General features: G+C 54.8%; 4 protein-coding genes across 4 annotated transcripts; 1 reads left to right on the forward strand and 3 right to left on the reverse strand.

Moving 5' to 3' along the window:
* Positions 1-931: 931 nt before the first annotated feature.
* Positions 932-3,624, reverse strand: UV8b_02025 (uncharacterized protein; the record flags this gene model as incomplete). Its single annotated transcript, XM_043139523.1, has 5 exons — positions 932-1,765; positions 1,928-1,991; positions 2,065-2,382; positions 2,493-3,144; positions 3,318-3,624. The coding sequence occupies 5 exons, from the start codon at positions 3,622-3,624 to the stop codon at positions 932-934; spliced, it is 2,175 nt and encodes a 724-aa protein (XP_042995457.1).
* Positions 3,625-4,170: 546 nt separating this feature from the next.
* On the reverse strand, positions 4,171-5,524 carry UV8b_02026 (uncharacterized protein; the record flags this gene model as incomplete). Its single annotated transcript, XM_043139524.1, has 3 exons — positions 4,171-4,558; positions 4,655-5,271; positions 5,426-5,524. The coding sequence occupies 3 exons, from the start codon at positions 5,522-5,524 to the stop codon at positions 4,171-4,173; spliced, it is 1,104 nt and encodes a 367-aa protein (XP_042995458.1).
* Positions 5,525-7,055: 1,531 nt separating this feature from the next.
* UV8b_02027 (uncharacterized protein) lies at positions 7,056-7,742 on the reverse strand (the record flags this gene model as incomplete). Its single annotated transcript, XM_043139525.1, has 1 exon — positions 7,056-7,742. One exon carries the CDS (start codon positions 7,740-7,742, stop codon positions 7,056-7,058), a length of 687 nt encoding a protein of 228 aa, XP_042995459.1.
* Positions 7,743-17,167: 9,425 nt separating this feature from the next.
* UV8b_02028 (uncharacterized protein) lies at positions 17,168-17,863 on the forward strand (the record flags this gene model as incomplete). The annotated part of the gene is made up of 1 exon (XM_043139526.1): positions 17,168-17,863. One exon carries the CDS (start codon positions 17,168-17,170, stop codon positions 17,861-17,863), a length of 696 nt encoding a protein of 231 aa, XP_042995460.1.
* Between the last annotated feature and the right edge of the window lie 421 nt (positions 17,864-18,284).

The raw sequence follows: 18,284 nt of genomic DNA on the forward strand, positions 1-18,284 counted from the left end.
CACAGCCCACGTGTGAAGACAGGTCTTGTTTTGAAAGTATGTTACTCGACACATGTTTTTGTGGCTGGATATTTGGTGTTTTGGAGATGACTGTTCACTTTTTTTTTTCGAATTCTCGAGCGTCAAAAGACATGAAACAGTCAAAGAGTTCGAGTTCGACTTTGTAGATGAGTGGCTTTTCACTTGTTATTTATTTGTCTCGAATTCTAGAGCGTCAAAAGACATGAAACAGTGAAAGAGTTCGAGTTCGGCTTTTGTAGATGAGTGGCTTTTCACTTGTTATTTATTTGTCTCGAATTCTAGAGCGTCAAAAGACATGAAACAGTGAAAGAGTTCGAGTTCGGCTTTTGTAGATGAGTGGCTTTTGACTTGTTATTTATTTGTCTCGAATTCTCGAGCGTCAAAGAGACATGAAATACCGTGGTGAAGAGGTCGACTTCGACATTTGTAGATAAGTAGCTTTTCACTTGTTATTTATTTTTTCGAAATCTCGAGCGTCAAAACACATGAAATAGTGAAAAGGTCAGGTTCGAGTTTTGCAGATGAGTGGCTTTTCACTTTGGTTTTTTCCGAATTCTCGTGCGTCAAGAGACATTAACAGTGAAGAGGTCAGGTTCGACTTTGTAGATGAGTGGCTTTTCACTTTGTTTATTCCCAAACTCTCGTGCGTCAAGAGAGATTAATAGTGAAGAGGTCGAGCTCGATTTTTGTAGACGAGGCCGCGCTTTTTAGTAGATGCCAGCAGTGAATCACTGAAATCGCCTCGCTCCGTGCGAAAAACTTTGGCGGAACAAGCTGCAAAGTCAAAGCAGACCAAAAAAAACCAACGGAATCGCGCAACAGAGAAACCGCCTACGAACATGACAACAGGATGCAAGGTAAAGGGGGGGGGATGGTCAATTGATGCACACCTGGATGGGGTTTCCCCCCGTCAGATATTGGACGCCTCGGTGGTAAAACCTGCTGTTGACTCTCGCAACGTGCCACTCTCGTCCAATCCGTCCTCTGACCCATCGACAACCGCTTCGTCATCCACGGACACAAAGTTGGAGAGGAGCAGTTCCATTCTCTGCATCGACTTCTCCATGACTTGCATTTTGGCGGCCATTGCCTCGAGGCTGCCCGCATCTTCGCTAAAGGATCCCCTCATCTTGTGCGGAAACATCGAGTCCCTACGCGATGGTTTTCGCAGCTGCGGTTCCTGCCCTTCGGCCGTGGGTTGTCGCGTGAATTGCCGCCGGATCAGGTGTTGCGTCAGGTCATCGTCCACGGCAATGTCGCCGTGGACGACTTCGGGCGGTGGCACCTGGAAAACCGCACGCAAGTAGCGGTGGGCGGAGAGCTGCCACTTGTGCCAGAACCACCTCTTTGCGCGCGGGGCGATGGTGCGGCTGCTGCCGGGTTTGGACGGCCACAGCAAACGCCGCTCTGCGACGGCTATGACCAGCAACAGCGGGAGATTGACGAGCCGGACGAGGGCAACATGGATCTTGTGGAACCATCGAGGGCTGACAACGAACTTGAGGGGCAGCAGAAAGAAAACCGCCAGCAGGTTGAAGGGAGGTTGGTAGGCAAACACGGCGTCGGCCTTGACCCCTTCCAGCGTCAGCACAGCTCGTCGGAATTGAATCTCTGCAGTTGCATTTGCCGAGATATTGCTAAAGGTGTTTGATAGCATGGAGACGAGAATCGTCAGGAAGAGCGTGTTTCCAAGAAAGGCAAACGCAACCATCAGACTCGGGCCTAGTAGCCAGTGAAACTCTGTCTGCTCACAAGTTAGAGAAAATGCGGGTCAAAAGATGCATCGGACAATAGGAACGAGCAAAAGCGGATTTGACCGAGAAAATAATCGCAAATTGCAAACAAGGCGAGAAGAAGCCGGGAAATGGAGAGAGGAGACGTCACTGCGGCGTGGAGTGTTACATACAGAGCGCTGTATGCCAGTCCCGTCCAGCCCGAACCAAATGTATATCATCCACTTTGATATTGTGCTGCAACGAGGTCAGGTCAGCAAGAAAGGAAAGAAGAAGAAAAAAACCAAGACGGAGGTGCAGATTGACTCACGCGATTGGGTGAGCGCCATCGCCCAGCCACAGAAGAGCCAGCAGAAATCCAAAAAAGCACCAGGCTGAAAGGGCTGTGAGGAAGAAGAAATCCGCCATCATGGACCTCAAACACAAGAGGACAAGATTGTCCGACAACAAGGTAAAGGCAACTCGGGGTATCAGGGCGGGAGCAGCCAGGGCTAGCACATCAAAGGCTTGCTCCCCCGGCTTGGCAATGCCCAGGCGGAACCCGTGGAGCCTGAGCACCAGGTATATAGCGTAGATGCAGACAAAGGTGACGTCCAAGAAGGACCAAAGATTCTGGGTATAGACGCCCCTAGCCGAGAAACATGGTCAGTGTGAGTTCTACCGACGGTCAAGCCGAAGAAGAAGAAGAAGAAGAAGAATGATGAGGCGGAGGAGCAAAAGTCGGGACCTCGAACTTACCACCCGTGAGCCAAGATGGTGGCAAACTGGTCCAAGCCCCAGCCAAACGCATAGATGGCGAATGCAGCTTCCAGCCCCGTCACGCCCTCCTTCTCCCTCACCAGCATGACGCCGACGTAGAGGGTCAGGAGAATGGCAAACTGGATCTGCTCCAGAATGTTGCGGTTCCTGGGCACGATCAAGCGGTACTGGTTGAGCAGCGGGGATTCCCTGGGGTCATACAGCGATATCGGCTTCAGCTTGTAGTGGTCGGGAATGATGTCCCAAAAGGTCGAGGGCGTGTATATGACGCGGCCGTCGTAAATGGCCGAGACGACGTAGTGGCAGGTGCTGGAGCTGAGAAAGTGCTTGCTCTCGGTAAGAATGGCGACCTCGAGGGACGGCAGGGTGCGGTGGAGGGTCCACGACGTCTTGGCCTCGGCCTCCTTGCGGATGTGCTCCGGGGCATTCTGGAAGGGCTCGAAGCCGGCGACGAGGACGTGGGCGAGGAGCAGCAGGCCGTCCGGGCCGTCGTGATCCTCGCCGAAGCGGCGCAGGATGCGCGTGGCAATCAGCTCGCACAGCGTGGCGCGCGTCCAGTTGACATTGTGCCTCGTGCCCGAGTACCCTTCCTCCACGAGGAACTGAGCGCGGTTCACCAGCAAGCAGTAGACTGGGGGGTGGGGGCGCGAGATTGAATGGTCAGAGTCTCGAGTCTAAATTTCTTCCTTTTTTTTTTCCCCCCCACGGCATCTCAAGGCGCAAGGTAGCTCATTTGGCAGAGGTTGGGAAAAAAAAAAAAAGAGAGAAAAAAGAGGCAAGGTGGACTCGGAAGCGGCCACTCACTGATGGAGATATCCTCTAGCTCGTAGAACTTGTCCACCAGTGGTCGAATTACCGTCACGTTGATTCGCACATCACGCAGCTGCTCCAAGCTTAGGTAGTCCTCGACAACGCTGATGATGTCACGACGTATGCGATGGATGTTGGTGTAGACGGGGAGGTGGCTGTGAGGATTGGACATGCAGCTGTACACTTGGTCACCCGTCTCCTCTGCGCTGCCATGGTAGTTGGAGCGCTGTCTGCCGAGCAGAGGGCGGCGCTCATCCGTAGGCGGAGGCAAGGTGATGTGCCGCCTGGTATGGGCCGCCATTAGCTGGCCAGGTCGTTTTGGGAAGACAGACTTGGACGAAACTTGTTTACCTGAGAGGGATTGGGGGGGGTGGGGGAAGGAGGGAGAGGGCGGGGGAGATGGGATCAAGTGTGCTTGATCAGTTTCGATTTCCAGAGAGAAAGGAAGAAAAAGGAATACAAAGTAAGGGCGTCACGGTGACGGAAGGCGGATTGAAGAGGAAAAAAAGGATCAATCAAAGATGAAACGCATCTACGACGAGAGGCCGTGACGTAGAGAATATATGGATGGTGATGTGGAAAGATGCATGTCAAATGTTGTTGCACTTATGCATGCTGCACTGATGAATGGCCAGCTGGGCCGGTTGAAGCGATGAGATTGGCTCGCGCGAGAGGTGCGCTAGCCCCGATCCGTGTCTTGCGGACAGGGGGGGCCAGTGCCAAGGGCATCGCCCAATGACGGATCGACATTGTGACATTGCAGAGCTCAACCTTCCCAACATGTACTCACGGCTCAGTCTCTGGATCCCTCCGTGTAAGCCGGACTCGCATGTCATGTCTTTGTCAACTACAGCTTTGCCGCCAGCTCCTCATTGTCCGCCTCCTGCGCCAGTTCCCAGGCGTATTCGGCCAGCGGAAGCCTCGTGACGGCGTACTGCTTGGCCTCGTCGCTGCTCGCTTGCCTGCGAGCATATCTTGCCGCGATGCCCTGGCACACGCCCGCCAGCTTGAAGATGTTGAAGGCCATGCCCCATTTCATGTCCGGCCCGGGATGGTAGCCCGAAACGTCGGCATACCAGCACAGCAGCTGCTGTTCGGTGGGCAGGCCGAGCGTTCTGCCGGGCAGAAACCCGGCTGCCGATTCGGGCGCAGCACCCGCGTGTCTGGCTGTGTAGTATTGCATGAGCAAGTTGCACACGTCGGATAGAGGATGGCCGATGGTGGACATTTCCCAGCTGGCGAAGGGCACATTAGCGTTTCTCTCTCTCTCTCTCTCTCTTCGCGTTCCTCTTGTTCCTCTTGTTCCTCTTCCTCTTCGTCGGGGAACCTACTCCAGAATACCAATCACCCTCGGCTCCGTCTTGTGAAACACCAGATTGTCAATCTTGTAGTCTCCGTGGACCAGGGTCGTCCTGTCGGTCGGCTGCCTCTGCTCCCGGGCGAAGAAGCCCACCAGCTCCTCGAAATGCGGCAGCCTCCCCACCTGCTCCCCCGTCTCGACGTCTTCCACGGCCTCCTGGGCCAGGCATATCGTGCTCCACGTGCGGACCTGGCGGCCGTAGAAGCCGCCGGGCTTGCCAAACGTCTCCAGCCCTGCCTCCCGGTAATCCACCGCGTGCAGGCGAGCGAGCGTCTCCACGGCGGCGCGCCACATGGCCGTGCGCTCCTCGGGCGTCGCCTCAGGCAGCGTAAAGTCTTGGATGATGCGCCCGTCCAGGAACTCCATGATGTAGAACGGCGTGCCAATGCCGGAATCGTCGCAGCAGAGGCTGAAGGTCCGGGGAACGGCCACGTTGGTGTTTCTCAGGGCGTGCAGGACGCGGTACTCGCGCTCGACCTTGTGCGCCGTCCTCGAGACGAGCCTGCCGGGGGGCTTCTTCCTCATGACGAACTTGCTGGAATCGGCCGCGGTAATCAGATAGGTCGGGTTGGACTGGCCGAATCCAAACTGCAAGCAGTACAGGTCAGAAAGCGCGGCCCTGCGGCAAGCAATCATCCTCCGCCGTGTTTCATTACTATGGGAGGAAGAGAAAGGAGCTTCGAGTCGTGTGTAGATGCCATCCACTGGGAGGGAGGGGGGGGGGGGGGGGCAGAGGACATGCCTGCTTCAGGTCGATGGGCAGCTTGATTTCCTGCACGTTTTCGGCCACATACTTGCTAAACGACGCTTCGTCGATAGGTTGGCGAATCCGTCCAGCCATTTTTGCCAATCTCGCCTCCTTATTTTTTTTTCCGGGGACTATAATTCAAAGCCTCCTGGATCGGATCGGATCGTCCGGGTAGCGGAATCCAAGGAGCAAAGTCGCTCGACTATTCCCGGGTCTAGGTGTAGGCGTGTAGCTGCAGGTCCGAAATCGAATCAGCGCGTCCGACTTTTGCAACGGCAGAAAGCCAACGAATGAATGAGTGGAAGGTTTGCTGTCGCGCAGGCGCATCGCATCGCTACAGCCTGTATGCTGCGGAAAGGCGCCTGTTCCCAGCAGCAGCCCGTCGGGGTAGCTACATAGCATTGACCTCGACTGTTTGGAGGGCGATGGGGACATTGGAGCCGCACCGAGGCGTCGGCATCAGAACAGCCGAGGTCCCTGTGCTGTGCTGTGCTGTGCTGTGCTGTGCTGTGCTGTGCTGGGCCCTGGCCCGCTCCAGGTTAGGGACCAACTTGAACGGGGTACTCCAGAGTCCGTACCTCTACGTACCTGGTACCCACACAGAATTAGGTACCAACTGCGCGTCAACTTGCCACCGCGACTTGGACACTCGGACAACTTCCTTTACAGCCGACGACACAGGCCGAGCAAGGACGAGCAGCCGACTGAATATCAACAGAGGGCCCTATACCGCAGCTGAATCCACCACATCCCTCTGGCCGATTCAACAGTTACACGTAGTTTTTTTTTTTTTTTTTTTTTAACTATTTCTTCATTCATTTATTTACTCCCGTTCTTTCTTCCAGGCCTGTGCTACATCCCGTGTCTGCGCGTCTGCTTTCCGGCCCCCACCGCCCGCTCCGTTCAGCACCCTCATCATGCGTTGAGCGGCAAGCAGCACAGTGGCTCAAGGAAAAAGAGCAGCAAAAAACAAGATCGACGAAGCTGTCAGAAAGCACAAGAAGAGAAGGTCGGGGGAGAAAGAAAAGAGAAAAAAAAATAGACAGCTGGGGTATCCATCGTTTTTGTATCATCCATGCATTCTGCCCATTCAGTAATCTTTGAAATGCGCCCATCTAGGTATGATGGACAGCGCTATGCTGTTGCCAGTCCGAGTATGTAGTAGCAGTCAAACGAAAGCAAGCCTCTGCAGGAAAAAGAGACGAAAGCAGAAGAAAAGGGCGGGGAGAAGGGACAAACAAACACCCAAAAAAAAAAAAAAAAAGAAAAGAAAAGAAAAAAAAAAGGATAAAACTCCCCGTCGTTCCGCGCGTTCCACCTCGTATCTCGAGTTACATAGCTTTACAAAAAGACCATCACACAACCTAGTCATCCCCCTCCGCCAAACATCACTCACTGCCAAACCCTTGCCAGACACGTTGTTTCCCCGCGCGAGCCCATGTTCAGGGGAGAAAGAAAGAAATGTGAGAGAGGGGTATGGAAACGAAAGAGAAGAAAAAAAAAGAACATGCGGAAAGAGGGGAGGGGGCCCGCGGATGCGTCTGCCATCATTACGTCGTGAGTGCTCGGATCGACAAGCTGCTTTCTGTCAATCTCCTGCCACTGTAGTGCCACTCTGGCAACTTCAGCCATCATCTTCACCCGTGTCGGCCTCTAAACTTCTTTGCGCCTCTGACTTCGTCTTCTTGTTCGGGGATCCGGGCTCTGCTTCGGATTTGCGTTTGTTGCTACTAGGATCGCTGCCCTTTGGAGGCGCCGCGTCTCTTCCCTCAACCTTTCCCCCATCCTCTCCCTTTGCCTCCCTCTCCATGGCCGCCACCTCTTCGGCAGTCAGGAAGCGGCCACCTGGACCACGAGGTCTTCTCATGGCGTGGTTGTGGCGTGACTCGTGGAGATAGGGCTTGCGGCCTTTCGAGGTTAGTCGAAGCTGCTCCTCGAGACGCTGCCTGGCAACCCGACGCTTGAGGATGCGGTGGAATTGCTTGGCGTTGACATACAACGGCGATTCTTCGGCACCGCCGGCGGGCATTTCGGGTGATTGGGCATGCTGCATCGCTTGGCCGGGGGCCATTTGGGGCGGCGCAACGCCGGGCCTTCCACCGCCGTGATTCATCATGCCTTGGGCACTGGGCATGCCTGGACTCGTAACCTGACTCATCCTACGCGGCATTTGCGACATGTTGTTCATTCTCGGTGACTGGCGGTTGTCCTTCTTGATGCCGTCGCCGACGCGTGGCGAGGTCTGGGGTATACTTGGATCAGAGTGCATGTAAGGATAATTTGAGCCCGAGGCAGCAGCAGTGGCCGCCATTGCTGCAGCTTGGATACCCGGCATTCCATAAGGAACTTGTTGCATGCCCTGCTGAGGCACGCCATATTGTGGTTGGTACATTAGGTTGGTGGGTAGAAAGAAGCGGGCGAAACAAGGGAAGCTCTTTGGACAGAGGAGACGACGTCGCCAAAGATGATGATGCAGTCGTGGACTAATATCGCGACAACCACGCGCGCGCGTGGGGGAGCGAATGAACGGGAGTCTTGAGCAACACCTCGGAGTGGTCAAGTACAAGAGGGGTCGGTCGGGGGAGCAGACAATGAATACCAATACCTGCAAGTAGGTTTCGGCACTGCTGCGAGTCCTGGTTGCTTAAAATGCGCAGCCAGCTTGGGTTTGGTTGGGCACAGGTGGCTGGTCAGGACTTCCGTCACTTGGGCCAAGGCAATAGCAGCAGGGCTAGCTGTACAAGCACCCAAGCGATAAATAGTGGGTGTCTGAGCTGGCAGAATGCTGCGGTAGAAAGTTCCGGGTCGAAGGATCCTCAAGGAATCTCGAGTTGGGGCAGCTGCAGATTGCTGCTGCGGCTCCACGAGGCCGGGGGGGGAGAGAAAGGGGGGCCGATGGGGACTGGAGTGAGGGGTGACGAAGGACTTGACTGAATTCAAGCCACAACAGAGGGCTGTGCTTGTTGATCCCCAGGGGAGTTAAACCAGCCCAAGACTCAGACGTTGCGCGGGAATGCGCCAGGGTAGAAGATCCGGTTTGCTTGCCACGACCCGTACGTTACACGATCAAAGAAGACCAGTTCCTAGCCACCAGGTCGGTTAGCTCTACTATTCGAGGTGCGCAACAAAGGCCGAAATGCAGTGGAGGTGCTGCGGGTTCGAATCTGAGGGGAAGGAAAAAGGAAGGCAACGGGTCCAGCCGGTAAGGCTTTGCTGAGGGGGCCACACTTGTGATGCGTTGGCAGCCTTATGCATGAAAGGAAACTGGTCCGGAGGCCCAACTGCGCCGAAAGAGAGAAAAAAGAGAGAAAAAAAAAAAAAAAAAGACAGGAAACAACCCCCGACGGTGATGCAGTCATGGGATTATTGACAGAAAGATGCGTAGTAAGCTGATCGTTACACACAGGGCTCGCGGTTTCTCACTATCCGGGGCAATGTTTCATCACCAGAGTATGCGCTGCATACTGGCATAGCGACTGGGTAATGTGAACCAAACTTGACGCGGCTAATGAGCATCCCCAATACCCCATTTGTGCGGTGGCGTCCGATCATGTCGAAGAAAGGGCCAGGCATCCAGGCGATGCGACGTGATTCACGATGGGTGATTTGCGAGGCGACAAGTATGATGTTATGGTTCGAGAGGTACCTTGCATAAAGAGTGGGCTTCCAATCCATAACGTCGCGAAGAAGGGTGTATAAATGTTGCCATGAGTAGAGGTAGAGGTAAGCCAAGACGTAGATCAGCCGGGCGCATAATTCGTATAATACGAGCACTTGCTCGTTCCACGTCCCGCGAAGGAGTGCGCCTGGCACTAGCCCTGTGGCAGTGAGTGCTAACCAAGTCTGGCACAAGTCGGTGTGTTTGCAACAATGCGACCGTTGGTTGACGAGATGGGCATACGACGATGAACTTGCGACCCAATGGCCTGCAAGTCCAGTGCATGCGAGGGAGCCGCAGGCGAAGATGCAAGAATTGGGGGGGGAAACGGTGGATAGAAGAGAGCCAACGAGCCAACAGAAAAAGGGTATGACCAGAGGTAGCAAGAGGGAACAAGGCAGGCGAGAGATGGTGTATCATGGTGATGGGAAAAAAAAAAAAAAAGACAAAAAGGAGGCATTGGGGCATTGCTGGATAGGGAAACAGCAACGGGTGAAGTAATTGACGGCCGAAAACGCAACAAACTGACTGGCTCGCTCACATACCGTGCTTGCCGTGCGACACGATTGGTGTCCTCGGGGAGGACGACGATGATGATGATGCGCGATGCGCGATGCGCCCTGGGCGTGCAGTGGCACAGCTCGGGCGAGACGCGACAGAGCTCTGGAATGCCCCCAAGGCAAATCAACGGCCAGGAATCGCGCAGCGCGCAGAAATGAGAGGTCACCTGATGATAGGTGCGGCCAATGGAGATGGCGAACGGCTTGAAGGACGATGATAGGCTTCTTGTGGATGACGAACGAAAAGCTGCGATGGTTTGTCGAATAGGCGGCGAGCAAAAATCGGAAGCTGATTTGCTCAAAGAGGGGTGGGAGGTGGGCGGGTTTTTGGGAAAGGCTTCCCGTCTCTTTCTCCTCCGCGGTCGGGGTTCCGAAAACAACAAGGATGCAGGAGCCGCAAATAACCAGAGAAAAAAGGAAATGATATGATCTTTTCCTTGGAAATGAAAAAAAGAAAGAAAAAAATTTGAAATAAAATAAATAAAACAAAAAATAAAAGGGCCCAGAGGTCGAAGCACAGAAAAGCCTGGTCCGTGGAACTGCAAGCGACTTCGACTTGGAGGGAACCCGAGGGGAAAATTGGATCCTGGAGCTGATTGTTCTCTGTCGGCCCGCAGGTTCCGGGGAAGGAGATTTTGGGTTGGGGGGGGTTATTGCGCTGAGTGCGCGGTTGGCCTTACTGCTGAAGAGAGCCTCTGGCAGTTTGCTGTGTTTCAGCGTGCTCCTGCCACTGTAGAACCAGACAGCAAAGGCGTCAACTGTTCTGACTGGTCTGACTGGTCTGACTGGTCTGACTGCTTTGTCTGGTCGTTGCCAAGGCGTGGTCAAAGCGACAAAGAAAGAGAGGCTCTGGGGCACGTTGCTGGTCAAAGCCCAGTGATGATGACGGCAATGGCTGGCTGATTGCCGCCGATTAGCTGGCCGGTTCAAACCCAGTTTTGGCTAGAAAGCCAGCCTGTGTCTCGCCGCCCGCTCGCCGAGGCTCCGACTGGATGTCGAGGCGCGAGTACGCAACGGGGTGGCGGATGGCCCTCAAGAGCCAGGACGGGCTTGTGGTGAGTGGCCAGAAATCAAATCGACACGGGGTTTGTTTTTGCTTTTGCAAGTTATTGATGTCGACGAATCTTGATGCGCGACGGGCACTTGGACGCGTTACGGCGCTATTCCCCCCTTTTTTTTTTCTCTCTCTCTGGCCCCCGCCTAGGCCGCGGAGTGTGTGCAAGCAGACTTGATTGACCAAGAAGACGGCTTTTTGTGCAAGCAAGTAGCAAGTCAAGTCAAGTCGACACTGGGACTGGGCAGTGGACAGCGCGTGTGCTGCTGGCCCGTTGAGTGGAGGAACAGAGAGTAGCAGAATTGGTACTGATTGGCCTGGCCGTTGGGAGGAGAGGAAATGAATGGCCGTGAGGAAGGACGAAGGAAAAAATGCAAAGATGTGATTTGATTTTGATTTGCGAGGCGGGGGGCCTTGACCTCTTTTAACACCTGTGACTGGCTGAATCAGCTCAGGCGTGGGTCCATGACACGGTCCCCACTCCTCCTTTGCCCAGGATGGCTGCCTGCGCGTTGATTTGCTGGCCTAATGAACATGATGCACAGACCAGCCCTTCTCCATGCTCCTTGGCTTGCATTACATTACATTACATTTCATTACATTGGGGCTTTTAGCCTTTAGCATAAAAGTTCGGGTCGGTTACAACTTACCAACACTCCCAGAGCGGGGCCTCCGCACCAGGTATCGGGTACAAAGGGTATGTACGGTATGTACGGTATGTACGGTACGTACGGTATGCACCGGGCGGTGGGCTTTTGTCACAAAACGCCCACGCGGAACTTTGGCGAGACATTGGACCCGAGACGTTTTTTTGTGCGTGATTGAACGTACCGAGTACCTGCCACACAGTACGTGCTGCAGACTTTGGTTTCATCCACGCGCGTGATACGTGATGGGTGTGTCGGTCTCTTCCGGCAGCAAGGTCCTGTCCTGTCCTGTCCTGTCCTGTCCCGTCCTGGTTTTGTTGGTTGCTCTAAAAAAGAGAGCACCTGACGTGCGCTTTTGACGGCCAACTCGCTCAGCGGGTTGGTCCGTTTCGGAAATATACTGGATGAGCCGAGCCCACTGGCAATCCCTAGAGAGCTGCGTCTGTGCCAGACAATACACAACACTCCCGAGTCCGGACGCACTGCCGGGGACCGTCGTGAATCTGCTTATTGCGGAGGCCTATTGCTCCGTGCTGCAGTCCGCACACGTAAATGCTTGATGGTCAGCCATCCTTGCGCCAGTTCTCTCTCGCTCCTCGGATCAGGGAGCAAAAGCATCGGGGGTGGCAGATTGCCATGTACTTTCACAGACTTTGTACTCCGTGCGGAGGCGGTGGTCAAGAGTGAGTGCATGGCGGTGAGAAGCAAAAATTTCGCCTCACCAGACGCACCCCGCACACGCCGCCACCCTTGTCTCCTGGACAATAAAACAACGCCGCCTCGAGAGGTATGCGACTGTACTGGCGTGGACAATCACGCAAGCGGTTAGTGCCGCAGGTGGCCTGGTATCTAGTAGGTACCTACCAACCCACCTGTATGCCGGCAGTGCGCATGTTGCTGACAGGCCAAGTCCGTTTTCCACTCGGCTACGCTACACTGACTGTAGCACGCAACCATGTTCTCTCTCTCTCTACTCCGTACTCCGAGCTTCACGTTATCCGCATGCGCCAGGACTGCCAGGCTTCAACATTTCCATTTCAACCAACTACTCCATATCCGTACAAAGGGATTCCATTTGACTTCTTATACACCGCTTCCCCTCCGAGGTACATCCTGGACAAATCCGAGTCGTTGAAAGCCGGCATTTCCCGAAGCAGCCAACAGAAGACCGATCATCTTTCCCCGTCCACCGTTTCGTTTCACTCACCTGCCTTGCCTGCCTTGCAGGAACTACCTACAGTACCAGACACACACTGGACACACACTATTGCCAAGAAACGCGTCTCTCGCGACAAGGACCGAGTATCGCGACACGTACGGAGTACATGCTTCGTATCCTCAAGTAGCTTCACGTACTATTGACGTCACGGTACTCCGTATGCCTTTCTGCAATCAGCTTCGCCGGGTAAAGATTAGCTCGGACCCATCTAGCCCAAGAGGCCAGCCTTCCCACATCGTTGCATGGCGGGCGTTGACGCGAACCTCCAGCAACCGCGGCACTATCGCACCTGGCACCCTCGCCAAGTCGACGTTCCTCGACCATGTAGCGGTGAGCAATGGGCAAGCTCGGGAAAACGCGAAACTCATGGGGGGGGGGGGGGGGGGAGAAGAAGCGAACGGGCATCCCCCGCACCGCAACGGGGCGCGCTGAGCGCTGAGCTGGCCATTCCTCGTTTTCCCGAAACCGGTTGCGGTTATGCGCGGTGGCGCTTGAGGCGTCGCTCGTCGGGTGCGAGCGAGGCAGTCACTGAAACTCTTTGGCATATTACCCGCCGGCGACAAAAGTTTGTTTTCCATCCAATGACAAAATCCCGCTCCCTTACTGGGGCAAACCCCATGGCCCTCGAAGATTGTCTTGTCCCCCGATACGCGCCCGTCTTGACATGGGTCTGTCTTGGTTCCTTTGCGAACCGCGGAGCACATGGACTACATACTCCGTAGGCCAATGAACTGCCCTGTTGTTCCCCGTCAACGGGTATAAGCTCAGTCACACTCCCGCGTAGCGAATAGGATCCCAGATCTGAATTGTTGATACACCACGTCGCTTCTGCGCTTCCTGTCCCAGCGGCCCCATGTCACGTACAGTACTCCGGTCTCACAGGAGCTCTGCTTCATCCCGGGATGACATTGTGCGTCGCAGGCTCGTGCTACATGGCTCCGCATGGCACACGGAGCACCGACTACGAAATCGGACTGTAGGCACATTGCGACGTAATTGCCCCCCCGACTTCCCAGAAATCCATCACTCCGCACAAGGAAGTCGCAGCAGCCGACGTTGCGTAGGTATACCGAGTTTGTGCAAGTTTGCTCGGCGCCCTTTGGCGTGTCCGCGAGGGACCTAAATTGTCTCGACGGATCGAGCAGTTGGAAGCATCTGCTGCCGCGGCCATTCTTTTTTCGTCAAGTTGAACAACTGCTCCGAGGCGTCATTAGTTACCAGAGCCGAGCCCAGCTTGGCGACGGCCTGCGGTAAGGGAGGGAAAAATAAATAAAAAAAAACATAAAAAAAAAGCCCCGGCGCCTACTCTCGCCAACAGTCACCAGTCTATGAAAAAGCGCAGGCTCCTTTTCTTACCCTAGAGGTTGAGTTCTGGGCTCCCGTTTATTCCGCGGCTCCTGGGTCCTTGTGTTGCCCGTGCTGTGTTCGAGAGGCCTCAACAAGATCATGGTGCTTTGCTTGACGAACAGTTTAGCCGGCCCTTGAAGCATGCGTGAAGACCATCAGGATTTGTGCTATCCTCTCGCATTCAAGGGTAGAGATATGTCCCTCACCAGCCTGGACAACGTCATCAAGAGCTCGAGAGATAGGCTGCCATTATATACTAGGATACATAAAGCGGAACAGTGAATAGCAATCAACGTGTGAGAGCAGTGATTATACGTGGCAACTCATCTAAATGAGCTGGAAAGACATGCTGCAACAGCTGGCCAATATGAATGACAGTCACAGCCACATTGCTTAGGTACTTGGGCATGGGCCTTTGGTTATGGCTCATGACGGTGCTTCTATGATTTGGATGAGCCTCTTTTCCCGGCCCTCTGGACCTACAGGCGTGGCTGGCCTAATCAGAGGTAGCGAGCGATTTGTGTGCCGCGAAGGCGTGGAGAATGCGACTTTGAAAACAGTTCGGTTGGGATACAATGTACAAGACCAAAGTTCTTCTCGAATGCCGACGCGACCGGGAACTAATAAGAGTACAAATCTCGCAAGGGAAGTGGCGCAAACCTGAAGCCTTGGTTATGACTTCTGAGCCTAACTGAATGTCATGAACAGGCGTACGGAGTAGAGTAGCGGCATTGTGGCTAGCACAGGAAGCTTGATGGTGCTGTGCTGCTGTGAGACACGCACCGCACAAAATCATAGCACCTCAGATCCGCCATCACATATTGAGGTTATAGAATCTAGCAGTCAGTCATCGACTACCATGGGTATAGATTGTTCAACTTGGAAAAGCACCCGCCGCTCCTGCATCAGCTGCAATCATTACCGTCTCCCCAGTGAGACGACTGACCGATGGAAACCCTGACTGTGCAGCTCATGTATCGGTTATTTGACCAGCCAAGAGCGCCAAAGGGTTTTATCGAGACGCTCATGGCGCGTAGACAGGGTCGACTGAGTCAACCGCCGCCACGTGGGAACTGTTCTGAGCCGTCAACCTGGGCATAAGCCTACCGCGCACATTTGCTGCAGCAAGGACACGTCTGTTGGCAAGGATGGTGAAGGTGAAGAACTCTGCAGGACAAGAGGGAAAAGGAAGGGGAAAAAAAAAAAAAAGGAGAGCAGAGCAGAGACGCCACTGGGCGATGCGCGCGGTCGAAAAGTCTCCGTGTAACAGCCAGTGGTTGTGTCGCAATGCTGAAATTCCGAGAAAAACGAGGGGATGCAGGTGGGCTTCCCGTATTTGCCGCGCGCTCGGGGGCGCAGGGAAGGTGAGCTTGGTGCCAGTCGTACGCGGCGAGCCAGAGCATGAATGGGCCGGGCCGGTGGTGCGCAAGTCTAAAGCGAAACCACACGCGGCCCGCAATAGCGGCCAACGGGGCGAGGTCGATCTGCGTGGAAGTGAAGAGACGGAGTGGACGGACATGAAGAGCAAGCGAGGCCATTCGTAGGATCCGCGGGATTCGTGGGCGTCAACGGGTGCACCCATGGCAGGCGGCAGAATCAAATCATGTCAATCTGCTTGTTGCGTGGGAAGGAGCCGCCGCGGCGAAAATAGGATAAAAAGGAGCCGGCCATCGCCCTCCCCTCGGGGTGGCAGTCACGACTCACGGCTCATGGCTCATGGCTCAGTCATCTCCCTTACCTTTCTTCAACACAAAGTACCAAAAAGGCCCCAGCCGTCAACAACAACAACAACAACAACAACAACAACAACAAGACGGCATTGCCAGACGCTGATTCTCGTATCCCACCCACTACAACAAGACTCGCCTCCCCACGCGATCAACAAATAGGCCCGTCCCGCAATATAGCCTGTCCAACAAAAGGGCCAGGGCCAAGATCGCTCCTCGACGGCCAACCAGAGGCCATTGTCGCCGGCATTTACCACCACCCCTCCTCCCCCCCCCCTCCTTCCCAGGTGCTCCTTCCCTGGTGCTCCTTCCCTGGTGCTCCTCGCTGGCGCAGTTGGTGCTTTGCCGCCCTTGAAAGCTGGTCCTTGCCTGGGGCAAAAACAGGCATAGCCAATCAGGATCCGGCACCGCAGTCACGTCAATCACAATCACACCTTGCCCCCCCTTGCAACCTAGCCCAACGCAACTTACAGGGAACTTGGAGCGCGACCCAGCCTCCAGGCTGCTGAACGGACATCAACGCCATCAGCCGCCGCCAAAGCGACCCCGAGGTTGGCGACCAGCTAGCTGGCATTGAGTGAGTGAAGCCGGCATCTGCATCCACCCCTCTACTACATAGCACATTGAGGCTTTGAGTCTGGTCTGTGGCCACTCCCACCGCCAACCCCTGCCAGACATCTTCGCAGCAGCAAGCCTGGTCTGGACCGTCTGGTCCTTCTTCGACCGTCACCATCGACCAAGCGTACATACCGTCTGGTGTTTTGCACTCTCAAGTACGGGACAAAAAAAAACCAACCAGCTACGCAGCCGTCTTCTCGTTCAAGACGCCCGACTGCTGCTTGTCTCTGTTGGCGCCACTCCGGGGTGCTGGAGCAAAGCGCTTGGTGGTTGACCAGGTCATCTCTGATTCTTGCAGTCCTCACTTGTGACTGATGACTGTGACTGAACCAGCAGGGGGGTCATCTTCACCACCAATAGCCAGCGTGTCGGCGCGCCTCTTGTCAAGACTCGATTGCCGCCGAGACCAAGGCTCAACTTGCACCAGACAGTATTCGGGTCTTTGAATAGCAAATAGCAACCGAGGGTTTGCACGTTGGCACCACCTCCGGCTCCAGTCCAGCAAGGCACCAAACCTGCATGCCCTGGTCAAATCACAAGCACAAAGCACAAGCACAAGCACAAGCACAAACAGCAAGCAGCAAGCAGCAAGCAATAAGAAACAAGAAACAAGAAAAACAAGCAACGAGCAACAAGCAGCAAGCGTACACCCAGGCTGTGGTCCCGTCACTGCTCATCTCCTGTTGTTCCCCGGCATCTGGCTCTCACCATATAACTAAACGCTCCGCTGCGCAATCAACCATCTCGCTCCTCTCACTAGGTCTCGCCAAACCTCCTTGGCTCTGCGGGGTTGGGAGCGACGTCGTTGCCTGCCTCACAAACCCAGGGCTCTCTAACCAGACCCGTCCTCATCATCCCCATCCCCGGCTAGACACTCGCCGTCCCCGTCCCCAACAGATTTCAAAAATGCCTGGCATGAAGCCCAAGTTGGAGAAGCTCTCCACGCCGCTAACGGCAACGTTTCCGTCCGAAATCACCTCTGCCTGCTCAGCCACTCCTCTTTCGGCCGCGACGCTCCAGAGCAAGCTTGAGCCGGATTTGGTCAAGACGCCCATTAGCCCTCCATCCGCGTACACAGATTTCTTGTCAAAAGCCATGGCGCTGAACTCTCCGTCACCAACATCGGGGACCTCGAGCCCGGACTCTTTGAAGAGTAGCCTAGAGACCGAACATGTGGCTCGTTTGCCCAAGGTCGACGAGTCGTCGCCCCCTTCGACAGCAAGCAGCAGCAAGCCATCTCCTCCCGGGACGGCGCCGATAGTGCCGCCCAGTCCGTTCCCAACCTCGGCGCCAATGTCGGCGCCCCCAACCGGCAATGCCTCATTCCCAAGCCTCAAACTACCGCCGAGCCCCGCCATCTCTCATCTTGACTCTCCTCTGAGTGCAAGCACCGTCCGCTCTCCTTTTAGTGCAAGATCTGTTCACTCAGTCTTTGACTGGGACGCCGCATTAAAGGCCAGATTCTCGGACAAGAGGCAAAAGCCCTCACGCACCAGTGTTCGGCATATACGGGAAGTCGTCACCAGAACCGTCACTTACACGCCTCGAATGGATCCTGCTCCACGGCGCAAAAGACCCAAGGTGGAGGTGGCTAGCGACTGATGATGAAGTCGGGACGATAACGACGGATTGGACTGAATGACGATGATGTCTACGACTTTTCTTTCTCTTTTCTGGCATGAGGCTCCAGTATCACAGTCAACCAAGAAAAAAAGAGGGGAAAAAAAACCCCTCCCCCACACACAGAGAATTGATTCCACTCGGGCACCGGCGGCCCGCATTCAAGCAGTTACCCAAAATTCCATCGTCACCATCTTCACCTACCTCAGGATGGGACCGTCTTCCTTTCTTCGCTGGTGTTCCACGAAAAGCCTGGTAGAAGGGCCCCGGAGATATGCAGGAACACACATCCACCAGTTGTACGCCAACCAAAACGATCCGTCTCTGCATTGCAGTTAGATAATCTCATGCAGGCAACAAGCAGTGGAATCATACCAAGGACGATCCTCACTTTGTCATCCTT

This window comes from Ustilaginoidea virens, chromosome 2 (genome assembly GCF_000687475.1).
Source record: "Ustilaginoidea virens chromosome 2, complete sequence".
Classification (NCBI taxonomy): domain Eukaryota; kingdom Fungi; phylum Ascomycota; class Sordariomycetes; order Hypocreales; family Clavicipitaceae; genus Ustilaginoidea; species Ustilaginoidea virens.